This window comes from Haliotis asinina, chromosome 5, assembly GCF_037392515.1.
Source record: "Haliotis asinina isolate JCU_RB_2024 chromosome 5, JCU_Hal_asi_v2, whole genome shotgun sequence".
Classification (NCBI taxonomy): domain Eukaryota; kingdom Metazoa; phylum Mollusca; class Gastropoda; order Lepetellida; family Haliotidae; genus Haliotis; species Haliotis asinina.
The window spans coordinates 76,130,432-76,144,820 of record NC_090284.1 but is presented as its reverse complement, the minus strand read 5'-3'; the positions used below and the strand labels follow the sequence as shown (position 1 = coordinate 76,144,820).

At 41.7% G+C, this 14,389-nt stretch overlaps 1 protein-coding gene across 1 annotated transcript in view; it reads left to right on the top strand.

Annotated features, from left to right (window-relative positions):
• The first annotated feature begins 12,230 nt into the window (after window positions 1-12,230).
• The window catches only part of LOC137284041 (xanthine dehydrogenase/oxidase-like), a 37,467-nt gene continuing 35,308 nt past the window's right edge, over window positions 12,231-14,389 (top strand). Inside the window, exon 1 of the mRNA XM_067815699.1 lies at window positions 12,231-12,268. Coding sequence (XP_067671800.1) covers window positions 12,231-12,268 — 38 coding nt within the window. The remainder of the gene's footprint in view (window positions 12,269-14,389) is intronic.

Sequence of the window (14,389 nt, the reverse complement as noted above, 5' to 3'; positions counted from 1 at the left end):
TTACTACAAGCTGAGTCGCCTTTTATGGCAAACATGGGTTGCTGAAGATCTTTTCTACCCCGGGACCTTCACGGGTTTTGATGAGGTCGTCTATGTACAGGTTAAACAGCAGCGGAGATAATATACAGCCCTGTTTTGGCCCACTGTTTACGTCGAAATAAGCTGTTTGTAGATGATTTACTCTGACTGACCACTGAACGTTGTGGTATAATGATTTAATTGCTGGCAGCATTCTTCCTTGGACGCCGCGTTTATAATTCTTTCCCGTTGTTTCTTCCGATTTATGCCATCATTCGCGTTCTTGAAATCGATGAAGGCTACAAACGTAGATTTCCTTAGCAGTTTCCTTGTCAGGATGATAGTGTTCCTATATAGTCCCGCGTGGAGCGGCCGCGGCGAAATCCGTTTTGGGCATCACTGATGACATCATTGCTTTCAGCTCAGGAATATAGTCTGTCATTAATACCTTTACCGTACTGTTTGGAAGGGCCAGACCCCGGAAAGTAAGTACCTGCGGCCTTCACACACCTGTGTTGACAGTTTAGCAATATTGATAACCCGCAGTTGTCACGCATTTGTGTTGACAGTTTTGTAATACTGAGTACCTGAGACCTTCACACACATGTGTTGACAATTTATCAATACTGAGTACCTCTGGCCTTCACACACGCGTGGTGACAGTGTATCAAGACTGAGTACCTGTGGCCTTCACACGCATGTGTTGACAATTTATCACACACACGTGTTGACAATTTATCAGTACTGAGTACCTGTAACCTTTGCAGACTTGTGTTGAGGCACGTGTCAAGAGCAACCTGTGGTGGTGAACGATGATTGCAATTCACCTCCGTATGGGCGAAGGGTAGGATGTGTCATCAGCACCTCACTGCTTGTCGTAAGCGGGCAAACTGCTGGGCCTCTGGTCAGTGGAGCAGTCTGGTAATCGAGGGCACTGGTTCCCAGAATAGCGTTCCTTTGCTCTATGCACCACTTCGACCCTTACCTCACATAGACGTCGACGGGTGACAGAATGGACTCTATCAATCGTTCCACTGATTATTTAAGGACTTGGTCAAATAATTTATTGAAATTCATTATCTGTTCACTGTTAACAAATGCAAAAGTAATGTCCTAGAGTCACACATGCTAGTAGGTTCATGGGCCGGTCTGGTGGCACATTATATGACACTGCCTGAGTATACCAGCCTGACATTATGTGACACCATCCTTGTTGACAAGCCAGAGGTGTAAACTAAGTTGGAACCAATAAGAGAAAACATTCTCATGAATGTCAAGATTATTTGGATGTTGAGAATGACAGTCCTTTGACAAGTGAAACCTGGTCTCGATTCTTGGTAATCTCTACTTTAGACGACAGCCCTCTAAAACGCAATCGTTTTCCTGTTAAGAAGGCTATATAAGTAATGTATAACAGGAGATACTGTGAATGCTAAAAGACTACGCAGTGGATCGTTACTAAAAATGCAAGAGACACAGACAAGCAATTATTCTTCTTCCACCAAGACGCTTTTGTTCCAGTTGTACGCTCTCCGCACTGGTCTCCTAACCGTTGTAAGGGAATAGGGCGAGAGAGAGGCCGTTTCATCAGTGTTATGACATCCTTTTACAACTGAAAAGACAAAATGTTGTAAAGCGTTAAGACCAATAGGTATGTTTTCTTTTGGTCTACCTAAAATTCCAGAATGTGTAGAAGCAGAACGTAGTATGATCAAAGCAGGCTATGTACATCCTTAATCCACCGAGATGCTATACATGCCAGCAATATGGTCATGGCTCAGGAACACGAGAACAACAAGCTGCTTATAATCGCTGTGGTGGTAACAGTGCGGAAAGAGAAGACATTGTCAAAGATCCATATTTGTGTGAACTGTGGCGGTAGGCACATTTCCGACAGTATGGCGTGAATGCAAATTATTAAACTGAAACACCAAAGACATATTTTAGAAAGGAAGAAGATCTTCTAAATGAGTATCAAGATGCCCCCAGTCCTTACTCTGACGTTGATTTACGACCTGTCCCACAACGTGCTGTAGTTCAAACAAATTACACGTGGACCAAATAAGAAAGTCCCCAAATACTTCAAGATCCAGTTGTATGATCGATGTGGATCCGTTTGAAGATATGGATGGTAGATAATATTCAGAGGACACATTGCTTGTCGCCTTCATAGAAAGGGTAGATCCCCAACTAATCCTCCGAAGAGATAATGTCTTCACGTGTTGTACAGTGCACGTGGAACTGAAGAGCATTTTTAATGATTTGCAGCTCTTAATTCATTTAGATCATTGGCATCACATTTACAAGAAACATATCTGAAATCCAAAGATAAATTCGATTTTAGACAATACGTTCCCTCTGTCTGATTTTTCTCCTCCAGGTGATATAACTACTGGAGAATTTTCCATGCCAGTGAGTCAGGGCACGATTCATACACCAGTACTGCTCAACTCTTATTCAGGGGTATTATAAGGTTATAACGTTATAAAGTGGTTTCTAACATTTTAGGGTGTAATAACTCAGTGGTGCATATAAAATAGTTCTACAGTAAAAACGTCTATTAAGATATGTAACTATGTTGTGCTAATCCTGGTTAGGCTGTTTATGCCTTTAATGGGATTTGCTCTTGTCTACAGTCTCAGCTAATGTGTATTGGAAGGGTGTCGAGCGTGTATGGTTTGCGCAGTATTGGTGAGTGTTAAGATTGTTTTTCACTTGCGTGTGCTGGTGATGTACACGCAATTGTATTTCATACTTTATTCCTTTTTCACCTTGTAGTTGTATCACTTAACCACGTGTTCCTCATATTACTCACATCGAGCAGATGCCTAACGGTAACTTCGTCTTATAGGCGGGTGAACAAATCTCGAATATATGTAAACGTGTTGTACTTATATTTTCCTCAAGAACGTGTAACCAATATGTACAGGTTTTTATTTCAAGCTCAGTATGGCTATATTTGTGAGATATCTAAAGGAACGTTATTTGGTATCGATATCGATGTATTCATTTCTCTTCATTGTGATGTGCATCTCGCTTAATCTGATTGTGATTTATATGTATTCAGTTGTATCCCTTTTTCGTTCACTGATATAAATGAATTTGTGATATACCCTTGTCATAGAAATATATATTGTGATATTTATACATGCATACTATGTTTACAGGGTATTCGTCTTCCCATATTTTATGATTAAATAAACGGATTCACGCCCAACAGCGAGTCGAAGGTATAAATTGTGTTTATCGGCGCCAGTAGCTGTGACATCAACCACACTGAGGACTGATGTCTCCGAACTGAAGGTCTCTTTGCAAGCCGACTGGAACTCATTCAGTAAAGCATTGGAGTCAAGATGGCACTCCAGCCTGATGTTCACTGCTCGTTCAAAACGTTTTGAGATGAATGTGATGTTTGACACTGACCTGTAGTTCTTTAGTTTCTTAGTGTCAAGATTAGGTTTCGTTAAGAGTGGATGGATTACGGGCTGTTTCAGATTATCTGAGAACACAATAGTGGACTGACAGCAGTTCACCAGAGCTGTCACGGGCAGGGGGACTTCCAGTATCTTCAGGAGAAAGCAGCTACCTCCGATTCCGTAAGTAGTTCCAGTGCAAACAGAGGTTCTCAGTGAGGAGACGGGGAAACATCAACAGACTTAACACATGGAAAGCTGTCTCTGATATTTTGAATTTTGCAATCAAAGTACTCCCTGAAGGAATCCGCCATGTCCTTCTTATTTTCATATCTAGGTAGCTTTGGATCCTGCTTTTTCCCCCAAAGTGTCTTCATATAATCATAATCTTGTGGTGTTCCTTACAGACAAGCTTTAGCATCGCATCGGCAATATTACAGCTATATAGCGATGGAAACAGGGTAAGACAATTAAAATATCTGCCGATAAAGGATAGTAAAACCAACTAGTCCAGATTTAAAATACAACAACTGAAGGTAGATCACAATACTAGGGACTGTGCGGACTTAAATTACTTGTGCTACCTATATGGACCCTAACTGGATTAACACCGCCCCACTAGCCGCTGACGATAGTAGGACATTAAGCCAAACATTAAAGCAACAAAACTACTACGTTTTATGAATCTGGTAAGTTTAAATTTGCCTTTGAAAGTTTTAGGACTTATGCATCCTCTCAGGGGGATAATAATTTTACGATACTTTAACCCCTTTCGAGGATGCATCTACTAACAATCGGGCTTACTAATTCAAACTTCCAAGCATTAAAAATTTATCTATTTAGAAATCATCTAACAAGTCTAAGTCTTTTTAAAATGCAATGATTAACTAATATTCTTAAAAACATCCTTCATAGTGAGTGACGTAGCCAGTTAAACGGTGCTTTATTTATCCCAAGGTACTAAATTGTTGAAAAACATATTTCATCTAAACATTTAACCTGAAGCTGGCAAAATGTCACTGATTTGCATACCAGCCTGAAAACTGTGTTGCCCCAACCCCAATCCCCTCGCTTTGCAATAACCAGTATGCATATGTCTTATCACAATAACATTAAAGGTACTGATAAGTAAACATTTTAAAGGTCACATGCAACGCAAAGCGAAATCGCATTTCAACCGATTCGCCAATTTCCCCCCAGTACTGGGTTACAATAGTGGTTTCACCAGCTGCGCCCACTGCGCACGCGCAGTGATTAGGTTCGCGCGGCTTGACCTGGGAAGCGACTCATACAAACAGAGCACGTGATGCGTGCAAGGGCAAGGATTATGACTATGGTTGAAGTTGGAGAACAAGAGACCCTTCTAGTGATTACAAGCATCTTGGGTCTGCCGTAATAAATATACACTGGTCCCATACTTGCAGATTTGCAAACCAAGTTTTCAAGAAAGTGCAATATTAGAAATATCAATTTCATTGCTAAAATGTGTTCAGCTTGTAAACTGAAATGTTTCAATACATGTCTATGGAAACAGAAATATAATCTTGATTGTGACAAGCGGTCTGTTTTATTGACACCTATTTGTCTGCCTGGCCGTTTGCTAATGAGAATATGCAAAACACAACTTCATTCAAAGACCACATGCTTTTTTAAGGTAACACCTATCAGGTTATACACCCATAGGCGCTCGACTCGGACATATGTTTGGAAGTATGCCCAAGATCTAGATATATAACATATAGAAAGGTGTGACAGTAAAATGGCGGCTCGGCTCGTTTTCGGTCTGACAAACGCTTCTGTCGCTTTGATCGTTGAAAAAACTACACAATTTATACTCCGTTGACCTCTGTAACGTACTTTGCATATCACTAACCAGCTGATTATATTTCCATTTAAAGCTTTCAAACATTTACCGTCCACTCTCGGACGAAGTCAGGACATATGCCCGGAAGTAAACAAATCTCAGGCTAAAACCCAGCACCGGATATTATTCCCACCTTTTAACGTGCATCTAGACTATCCAGTTATACGAGGACGAGGACGAAGACTAACAGACAGCAGGGTGGTGGGGTGGATCTTGCCAGTGCCTGGTTGTACTGAAATGATTCAATACATAGTTTATAGCGGATGTTAAGAAAAGTGATATGGTCCCAAGAAGAACTTGTAACGATGTATATGATGCGTGTCTGACATGTGTCAATAGACACTTTGGAAACAGTTGCGTTACTGTGTTTGATAGGTCTCGAGAGTCGTGGAGCATTCGGATATCTGATCACTGATATTGTCTTCAATTCTGAAACACCACTGACGACCAAACAGGATAAATTCCTGTCCACTGGTAAAAGCAAATCACGTTTGAAAAAGGCTCTGACACAATTTCATGAGCTCAATATCCCAGTGAAACAAGTCAGTGAGACTGCCAGTCCATGACCTTCTCAGATACTGAGTGTGCTGGGCACAAAACAATGGTTGTTGGGACAGATGTTGATCTTCCGGTGCTCCTCATCCATCTGTCTGCTTCAGTATTGTACTTCCGTTGAAATGGGAGCGGAAAGACTGCTGATCATCTATATATTATTTAGTTGTAACGGAAGCATTGCCAGAGAGATTCATTTCTTGGTGACTCTGTCTCCATGCCATGACCGGTTGTGACACTTCATAAGCCTTGCACAGACAGGGAAAGGAACAAAACTTGCATGTTCACAAAACGACAGGACTTGTAACTACTTGTCAAAACGTTCCCTATCAATTATCCACAAAGGATATGGATGCGTTTGCAGGACAGCAGTTCTTCAGCTAAGTCTGTTAAATCCCACAGATGTCATTGTTTCATAAGAGATGTTGCTAAGTGTCCCGTTCACACACAAATGCAGTTGTCTACATTGTCACCTACATCGGTATTCGGGAGAGAACATTGTCTGAGGGTTTATCTGTAAGTGCAATCTCTTGGACGAAGTCTTCCACCAAATCAATGGGGATGGCAAACTGCTTGTGGCCCGCTCAAGCCAGTAACAAGAAGTGACCCTCCGCCACCAGGGACATTGATCAACATGACCAAATACAACTGTTAAACAGGGTGTGGGAGTATGTGTGAGTGCAGAAAGACAGGATGAAATGTCCGGATTTTGGCACGGTAGTTGCAGAAATTCAAACACAGTAGACCTTGCTGAGGGGGAGAAGATCATAAACCAGCAGCTGATGAAACATCTCATGAACTGTCTTTCAGCCACGCTTATGAAACATCTCATGAACTGTCCTCCAGTCACGCTGATTAAACATCTCATGAACTGTCCTCCAGTCACGCTTATGAAACATCTCATGAACTGTCCTCCAGTCACGCTGATTAAACATCTCATGAACTGTCCTCCAGTCACGCTGATGAAACATCTCATGAACTGTCCTCCAGTCACGCTGATTAAACATCTCATGAACTGTCCTCCAGTCACGCTGATTAAACATCTCATGAACTGTCCTCCAGTCACGCTGATGAAACATCTCATGAACTGTCCTCCAGTCACGCTGATGAACATCTCATGAACTGTCCTCCAGTCACGCTGATTAAACATCTCATGAACTGTCCTCCAGTCACGCTGATTAAACATCTCATGAACTGTCCTCCAGTCACGCTGATGAAACATCTCATGAACTGTCCTCCAGTCACGCTGATGAACATCTCATGAACTGTCCTCCAGTCACGCTGATGAACATCTCATGAACTGTCCTCCAGTCACGCTGATTAAACATCTCATGAACTGTCCTCCAGTCACGCTGATGAAACATCTCATGAACTGTCCTCCAGTCACGCTGATGAACATCTCATGAACTGTCCTCCAGTCACGCTGATGAACATCTCATGAACTGTCCTCCAGTCACGCTGATTAAACATCTCATGAACTGTCCTCCAGTCACGCTGATGAAACATCTCATGAACTGTCCTCCAGTCACGCTGATGAACATCTCATGAACTGTCCTCCAGTCACGCTGATGAACATCTCATGAACTGTCCTCCAGTCACGCTGATGAACATCTCATGAACTGTCCTCCAGTCACGCTGATGAACATCTCATGAACTGTCCTCCAGTCACGCTGATGAACATCTCATGAACTGTCCTCCAGTCACGCTGATGAAACATCTCATGAACTGTCCTCCAGTCACGCTGATGAAACATCTCATGAACTGTCCTCCAGTTACGCTGATGAAACATCTCATGAACTGTCCTCCAGTCACGCTGATGAACATCTCATGAACTGTCCTCCAGTCACGCTGATTAAACATCTCATGAACTGTCCTCCAGTCACGCTGATGAAACATCTCATGAACTGTCCTCCAGTTACGCTGATGAAACATCTCATGAACTGTCCTCCAGTCACGCTGATGAACATCTCATGAACTGTCCTCCAGTCACGCTGATGAAACATCTCATGAACTGTCCTCCAGTCACGCTGATGAAACATCTCATGAACTGTCCTCCAGTTACGCTGATGAAACATCTCATGAACTGTCCTCCAGTCACGCTGATGAACATCTCATGAACTGTCCTCCAGTCACGCTGATTAAACATCTCATGAACTGTCCTCCAGTCACGCTGATGAACATCTCATGAACTGTCCTCCAGTCACGCTGATGAACATCTCATGAACTGTCCTCCAGTCACGCTGATGAAACATCTCATGAACTGTCCTCCAGTCACGCTGATGAAACATCTCATGAACTGTCCTCCAGTTACGCTGATGAAACATCTCATGAACTGTCCTCCAGTCACGCTGATGAACATCTCATGAACTGTCCTCCAGCCACGCCGATCAGAGTGAAGATGAAGATAATGCACAACCTTCACACTTCCTCCAAACTGACAAGGAAGACATCTTTTCAGATCTTTGATCATACATGCTTGAAGAAATCCTGATACGCAATCTGTAAATATATGTTTCATAGTCTTGGTAGTTTGTAGAATGTCAGTCATTTTAGGTTTTGTCAGGTTGAGTTATGTTTTTTTCTTGAAATTGTGAGTATCCAAGGTAACTCTTTTTAAAGCATGGAAATGAAATTATAAAATTAGCTTTGCTTGACTTTTAGATGTAAAGCATCAAAATATTGCGTTTTCCCTTGACTTCTAAAATAGCTAAAAACTTGCAAATAATCAGTTTCAGCGAAACTTTTAAAACATGATTTAATAAGCTACATTTGTTTTGTTCTTTTTTGTGTGGTGGAAAGACATTGAACAATACACTTCAGGTCTTTTGGACACATGTAAGCCTTATGTTTATACCTATAGGTCTTTGTGTCGCCCAATGGTAAATACATATAAATTCTATTTTTCGCGTAAAGAACGGCACAACACTGAGATGTTCTTGCTTTTCTTTTTCAAATAATAGTAAATAATCTTAAGATATATTCACTTAGTTGTCAAACATTTATGTATCGATATATAAACATATCTGTAACTGTACCTTCGACACCGGTCTCTCCATTCGTCCCATCCGTTGTTGCAGAATGCAGAAACTTGGACAACATTTGCGGTTCATTTCCTCCGTCGTTGTGGAGGAAGGCAATGGTTCAGACTATAAATGACCTCTATGTGGTGTTCTAAGCTCTACTGGCATGCAGAGCATGTATTTAACTCAGGCAAACGTTTCAGTTTGTGTTCATCTGAGCAAATGTGCAATCGCTTTATGACAGGAAACTTGTGACGGTGGAGTTTAGGATTTCCGAATAGCCTCAGAGGAATTCTGTTTTCCATCTGGATCGACCCACGTCTAACTTCAGATATTTAGAACACAGACAGGACAGCCTCAAATGTGTGACGTATAAGTGACAAAAATGGTGACCAATCATTATCATCATCATCATCATGAAATCAGGCATAACTAACTGAGAAACATGATTTTCAAATGACAACTCTTAGTCGGGGTTTGCACAAGATCTGGTTCTTTGCTGCTGGTCCTCTTGTAACCCGAGATGTAATGTGAGATGGTAGACAAAATTGAGGTGCCCTCCTATACGTAACGACTCCAGGTTAGCTATTGGCGAAATGTTCGTGGTCGCGCGAACGTCCTAAGCGATTTCCTAACACATAGGTTACGAAGTTCACAATTCTTAACGTTTCGAGAAAAAGGACCCAGAAGATTCCCCATGCCCCTGGGTCAGGAAAGTTCGTAATGGATGTAGCGCCCTTAAACAACTCCCAGACCTCTAACCCTACCAACCGAACCAACTAACCCTTACACTAGCAGCATTGCTGCACAATGAATCCCACTACTACCGCCACAAAGTAGGACGTGAACAGAATGGACGTGTTCAGTTGATATATGATGACACATAATATTAACTCTCGGCGACGATATGAGCTGTTGATTAACGTGCCTGTTAATGTCAACATATTCACGAAAATTTAATGTGTTCTAACCATTGCAAGTTGAATAATCCACAGCATTTTTCATCTTTCATTCCGTCCAATTACACATACAAGAATCGTTTCAGTTGTAGAATTTTTAGGTTTGGATAGTGGCAAATATGTCGAGAGTGAGTACTGGCTGAACAAAACAGTAAAACAAACAAACTTTGTCATTAATTGGATGATAAATTATATCTTTTACTACCAAAATTAATGCTTGTTTTCTTGAAAGGATTAGAAACAGCCCTCTGAAAGACGACTATGTACACATATTGCAATAAATGAATACTTTTATAGTCGCCGACCATTCTGAGTGGACACTTTGAATTTGGGTGGCCGTCGTGGATGTTTTGGAAAATAGGCTAAAACGTTTGGCACACCCAAACATATGTTTTATCATGATGTTTCTCAGCACTGCGCAGGGTTTTTAGCTATAATCCAGCTTGGGAAAGTCGATCTTTGATTTTCGGCGGTCATCTTTGACGCCATGTTGAATGTTTCGGACAGTGGGCCCAAAAAATCGGGCACCCCAAAAATATGCTTTGCCATGATTTTCCCCAGCACTTTGTAGGCTTTCCTGCTTTAGTCCGGCATGTAACGATCAACCTCAAGATCGGTCCGCTGCACTATATAGCGGCAGACAGGAGGACATACGTTACATTTGTCAGCTAGTCGTGGCATGGCATTACTCTCATCGGGCATAAACGTTACAGTGTCAGTCGCGCGCACACACACTTACACAGGCACATATAATTGAATACAGTGTTGAACATCAATGACGACACCAGTTGTTTTTAAAAGGGGTGAGTATATCCTGCCTACCGGTAACAATCTCCTTTCACAATTTACCTAATCTCCTTTCTGGACAGGTCTCATGCAGGCATTTAGGTACGCTTTTCAGTGTTGACTCTCATGCTGCTGTAACTGGGGCGGTTTGGTGAATATATCCCCAAAGTTGGGAGTTACAGGTTAAAGTAATCGTGGTATCTGTGATTAAAGCAAGAAAGGTCCACTGGTAGCCGAAACACAAAATATGCACATGCAAGAATGTAAGCATCTCTAAATATATTATATATTTTCAGCATACTTTGGTAGAATGTATCTCCCAGACACACCGGTTACCCTGTGCAGCATACCCAGAAACAAACCATGAATTTCTAGAACTGCAGTTTGTGCAGGTGCCATAAGTCGGTATTTATTATACATAATTTACAGTGTTCAATACTTTTTCTGCCACCATGGTATAAATAACTTATCAGATAGCCAGTGGTGACAAAAGTGCCATACATTAACATTAACTTGCGGCTGTCTTAGCGCTAAGAGAGCGTCGAAAATCTAGACCCTGGTTTGCATAACTGTGGTATGTCCTTTAAACAAACAAGCCGTGAAATCAGGCTGTACTACACAGTTCTCGGTCAGAAATACACAGGATCCACCTTTCAAGGATGTGTAGGGCAGTTTTGGATCTCACTCAAATACAGCCGTTCCCGGCAAGCTCTGTTCTAAAGCAATGTTACTGTTTCTCTGGGTCTCTAGTAGGACAGTCCGGAATAGGACTACAGCTTTTGCAGCAAGCACATTCAACCAACTGTGGCCTCTGTTGAAAATTCCAGCATGGTGTGATTCTCGTGACTGTAAACGGGTGATCAGTATATCTAGGAAGTACTGGATCCATTTGTTGTCTCCCATTCTGATAATGTTCCCTCACAACGGGACCGCTAGACAATGCAAACTCGCTATATAAACTCGACTCCAAACCAGCCCTATCACACCATATCCTAGACTATTCTGAACTGAACAGAGACAAGTGCTAGAACCAGAAAGACTTAAATACAAGTAAACGTCATGGAAGCTCTCTACGTCAAAACATTCAAAACATCAAGGTAGAAATCACACCATGCTTCATGGTGCTCTCACTGTAATAGGAAAGTTATTTATTTATGCATTGTTATCGTTGCTCCAAGTTCTAAATAATGCTCAAGATGATGGCGTAAAGACATCTGGTGTGTCCTTATTGGTTCGAAGCCGTCCCACCGGTAACACTGTCAACCAACACCGACTGAACCGTGATTGCGACAGCAAGGCTGCTTGAAGCTGAGACTCAACAATAGTCAGTAAACACTGCGGTCTGTGAGGACAGTGCTCGGAATGAGTTATTGATAGGTTTGAGTCACCAGTTGAACCCATCTTGCTGAGTCACTGTTGAACTTTCCCGACCATCAGGCGGAGGGGAAACTGACCAGTGACTCGACAGGAATCACACCTGAACGATAGGCCGTGCCGGTCGGTAGCAGCGTGTACATATATACCCAGTTATAAAAACCGCTTACAGAGCAGGGCCTTCCTACACCGTCTGCAGCAGGCAGTGACAACACAGTGGCATTGCTCACAGACTATTTACAAAATGCCAGTCCTTGGGTGTGCGAAGACCACAAAGAGAAGGTAAATATAACGTTTTTAGTCTGTAAGGGATGTTTTCTAACGAATCCATTTAGACACTGGTATATTGACCAATCTATACCCGTCAGTATATGAATCGAGATAATACATTAATGAGGGTCAGATATAACTATCAGCAAGCTATTAAAAAAAATAAAAGAAAAACGTGCACCAACGTGTCAATAAAACAACAGCGACGTAGATTAGTACGCCCTTTGTGGCTTAACCCATATCTCACTGTTTTGTTCACCAACGGAATATGTAGTACTCTAGCCCCCAATACCGTCCGTTGAGTTGTTTACTGACGGGACGGTGGTTTAGAGTATTTATCGAGTGGTTCGTCGCTTAATGTAAATTAAAATGAAATAAGCATGCAACATGTGTGAGCGGCAGTTTTATCGAAACACATATATGTATGCTAGGGTGGTTTTGAATGCAAATTACTTTTGTGTGTGAAAGTATGGGGAATGTGCAAGTCACGATGTTCAGCTCGGCTTCCGGTCCAAGGTCCAGGGTTACTGCCGTTTACCGACTCACCCACCCGACTGAGGCATGTCAAGCAGCGGGTTGTGTAAACATGGTGGAGGGCAATAGACATGCAGAAACATGGACAAAAAACGTAGATCGCTACGGCTCTTTTTCAATTTACAGTTCCCAATAATTCTACATATTTGAAAAGTGCAACGTTCACCAAGTAACTGTTTCATCAGATACATCATCAACATTTTCTGTCTTTGGATTATGATGACGTCATTTGTCCACAAATAATCAATACTCCATTGTTAATAAATCTTTAGTGTATACAAGTCATCTTCTTGTTCACACTCTATTTAATTTTTATTGTCCCCTGGCGTGGTGAGTCTGAGAGTGAAATCAACATCAATAAATTACACTGTCACATTTTGCCGTCATTTGTTTCCTACTGCTATTGCATGATTTTATCAATGTTTAATCTGTGTATGATGAAAATTGTGTTAGATATTTAACAAAACGAAGCTAAGAAAAGCATGATTTTTGGATGTCAACTACTTTAATGACATCGTGAATAACACAATGCTTTGGTGCGTGTGCTTGCTTCTTCGTCGGGTGAATGTTAGGTAGTATCAGGATGTATGTGTGTGCGTGCGCGCGCGCGTGCGTATGTGTAAAGAATACAGTCAGGAGGAGGCCAGCGGGTTGATATTCCACATCATTCACCCGATGACGCAGCAGACATACGTTCCGAAACGTGGTGTTATTCAGAATAAAGAAAAAACTACATCCATAAACCTTACTAAGTTTCCTTATGCATTCCACTTTTAAATGCCATTCAAGGATTTGAAATGAAAGCTAGACACATTCGTGGTAATTGTATTGCCACGTTTGCAGGATCGTAGTGTATATTCCAGCTGGCTCTACTGGTAGTTGAAACTTCAAAACATCAGCTATACACGGCGTTCCTGTCAGTCACATTACCGGGAAGCCAAGTATGACTGCATATTGAGGATGGTTATATCTCTAGTGGAGACTACAGCAGCCATTATTCTTTGCCACATTTAGATTTGTACGGCTTCAGACATCAGACTTTATCATGTTTTCTCTTGACGTGGGTGCCACATGCTAAGGGGTAGGAGATATATAACACACGTGACCAGGAAAATGTTTCGTTGTCAATGGTTACGGAAAGAAACAGTACGATCGAGTTCAATGTTTATTGTTCATGGAAATGGCATGAACGGTTAAGGCTGTGTAATTAGTAATTTACAAAAGTGATCAAGAAAGAGAATTAATACAACTATGCTAGTTTAAGACATGCTTGTACTGCGCATTGCATACTGTGTTAGAATCACCTGGTTACTTAGATATGTCTATGTAAAGTGCTAATAGTAGTATAGTAGAATGGGTTGATATTGTGTATATGTGTATTCCTCAAATGTATGTATACACTCAAAGATCACGTGACAAGCAAACTGGGGTCTATATTTGCTGAGCCAGGATAGTTAACAATGTGTGCGCGTGCGTGCTTGTGTGTGTGCGTGCGTGCGTGCGTGCGTGCGTGCGTGTGTTTGCTTGTTTGTCTGTTTGTGTGTGTGTGTATGTAGAAGGGGTACCGAATACGTGTTACCAGAATTGCCGTTGTTCCCA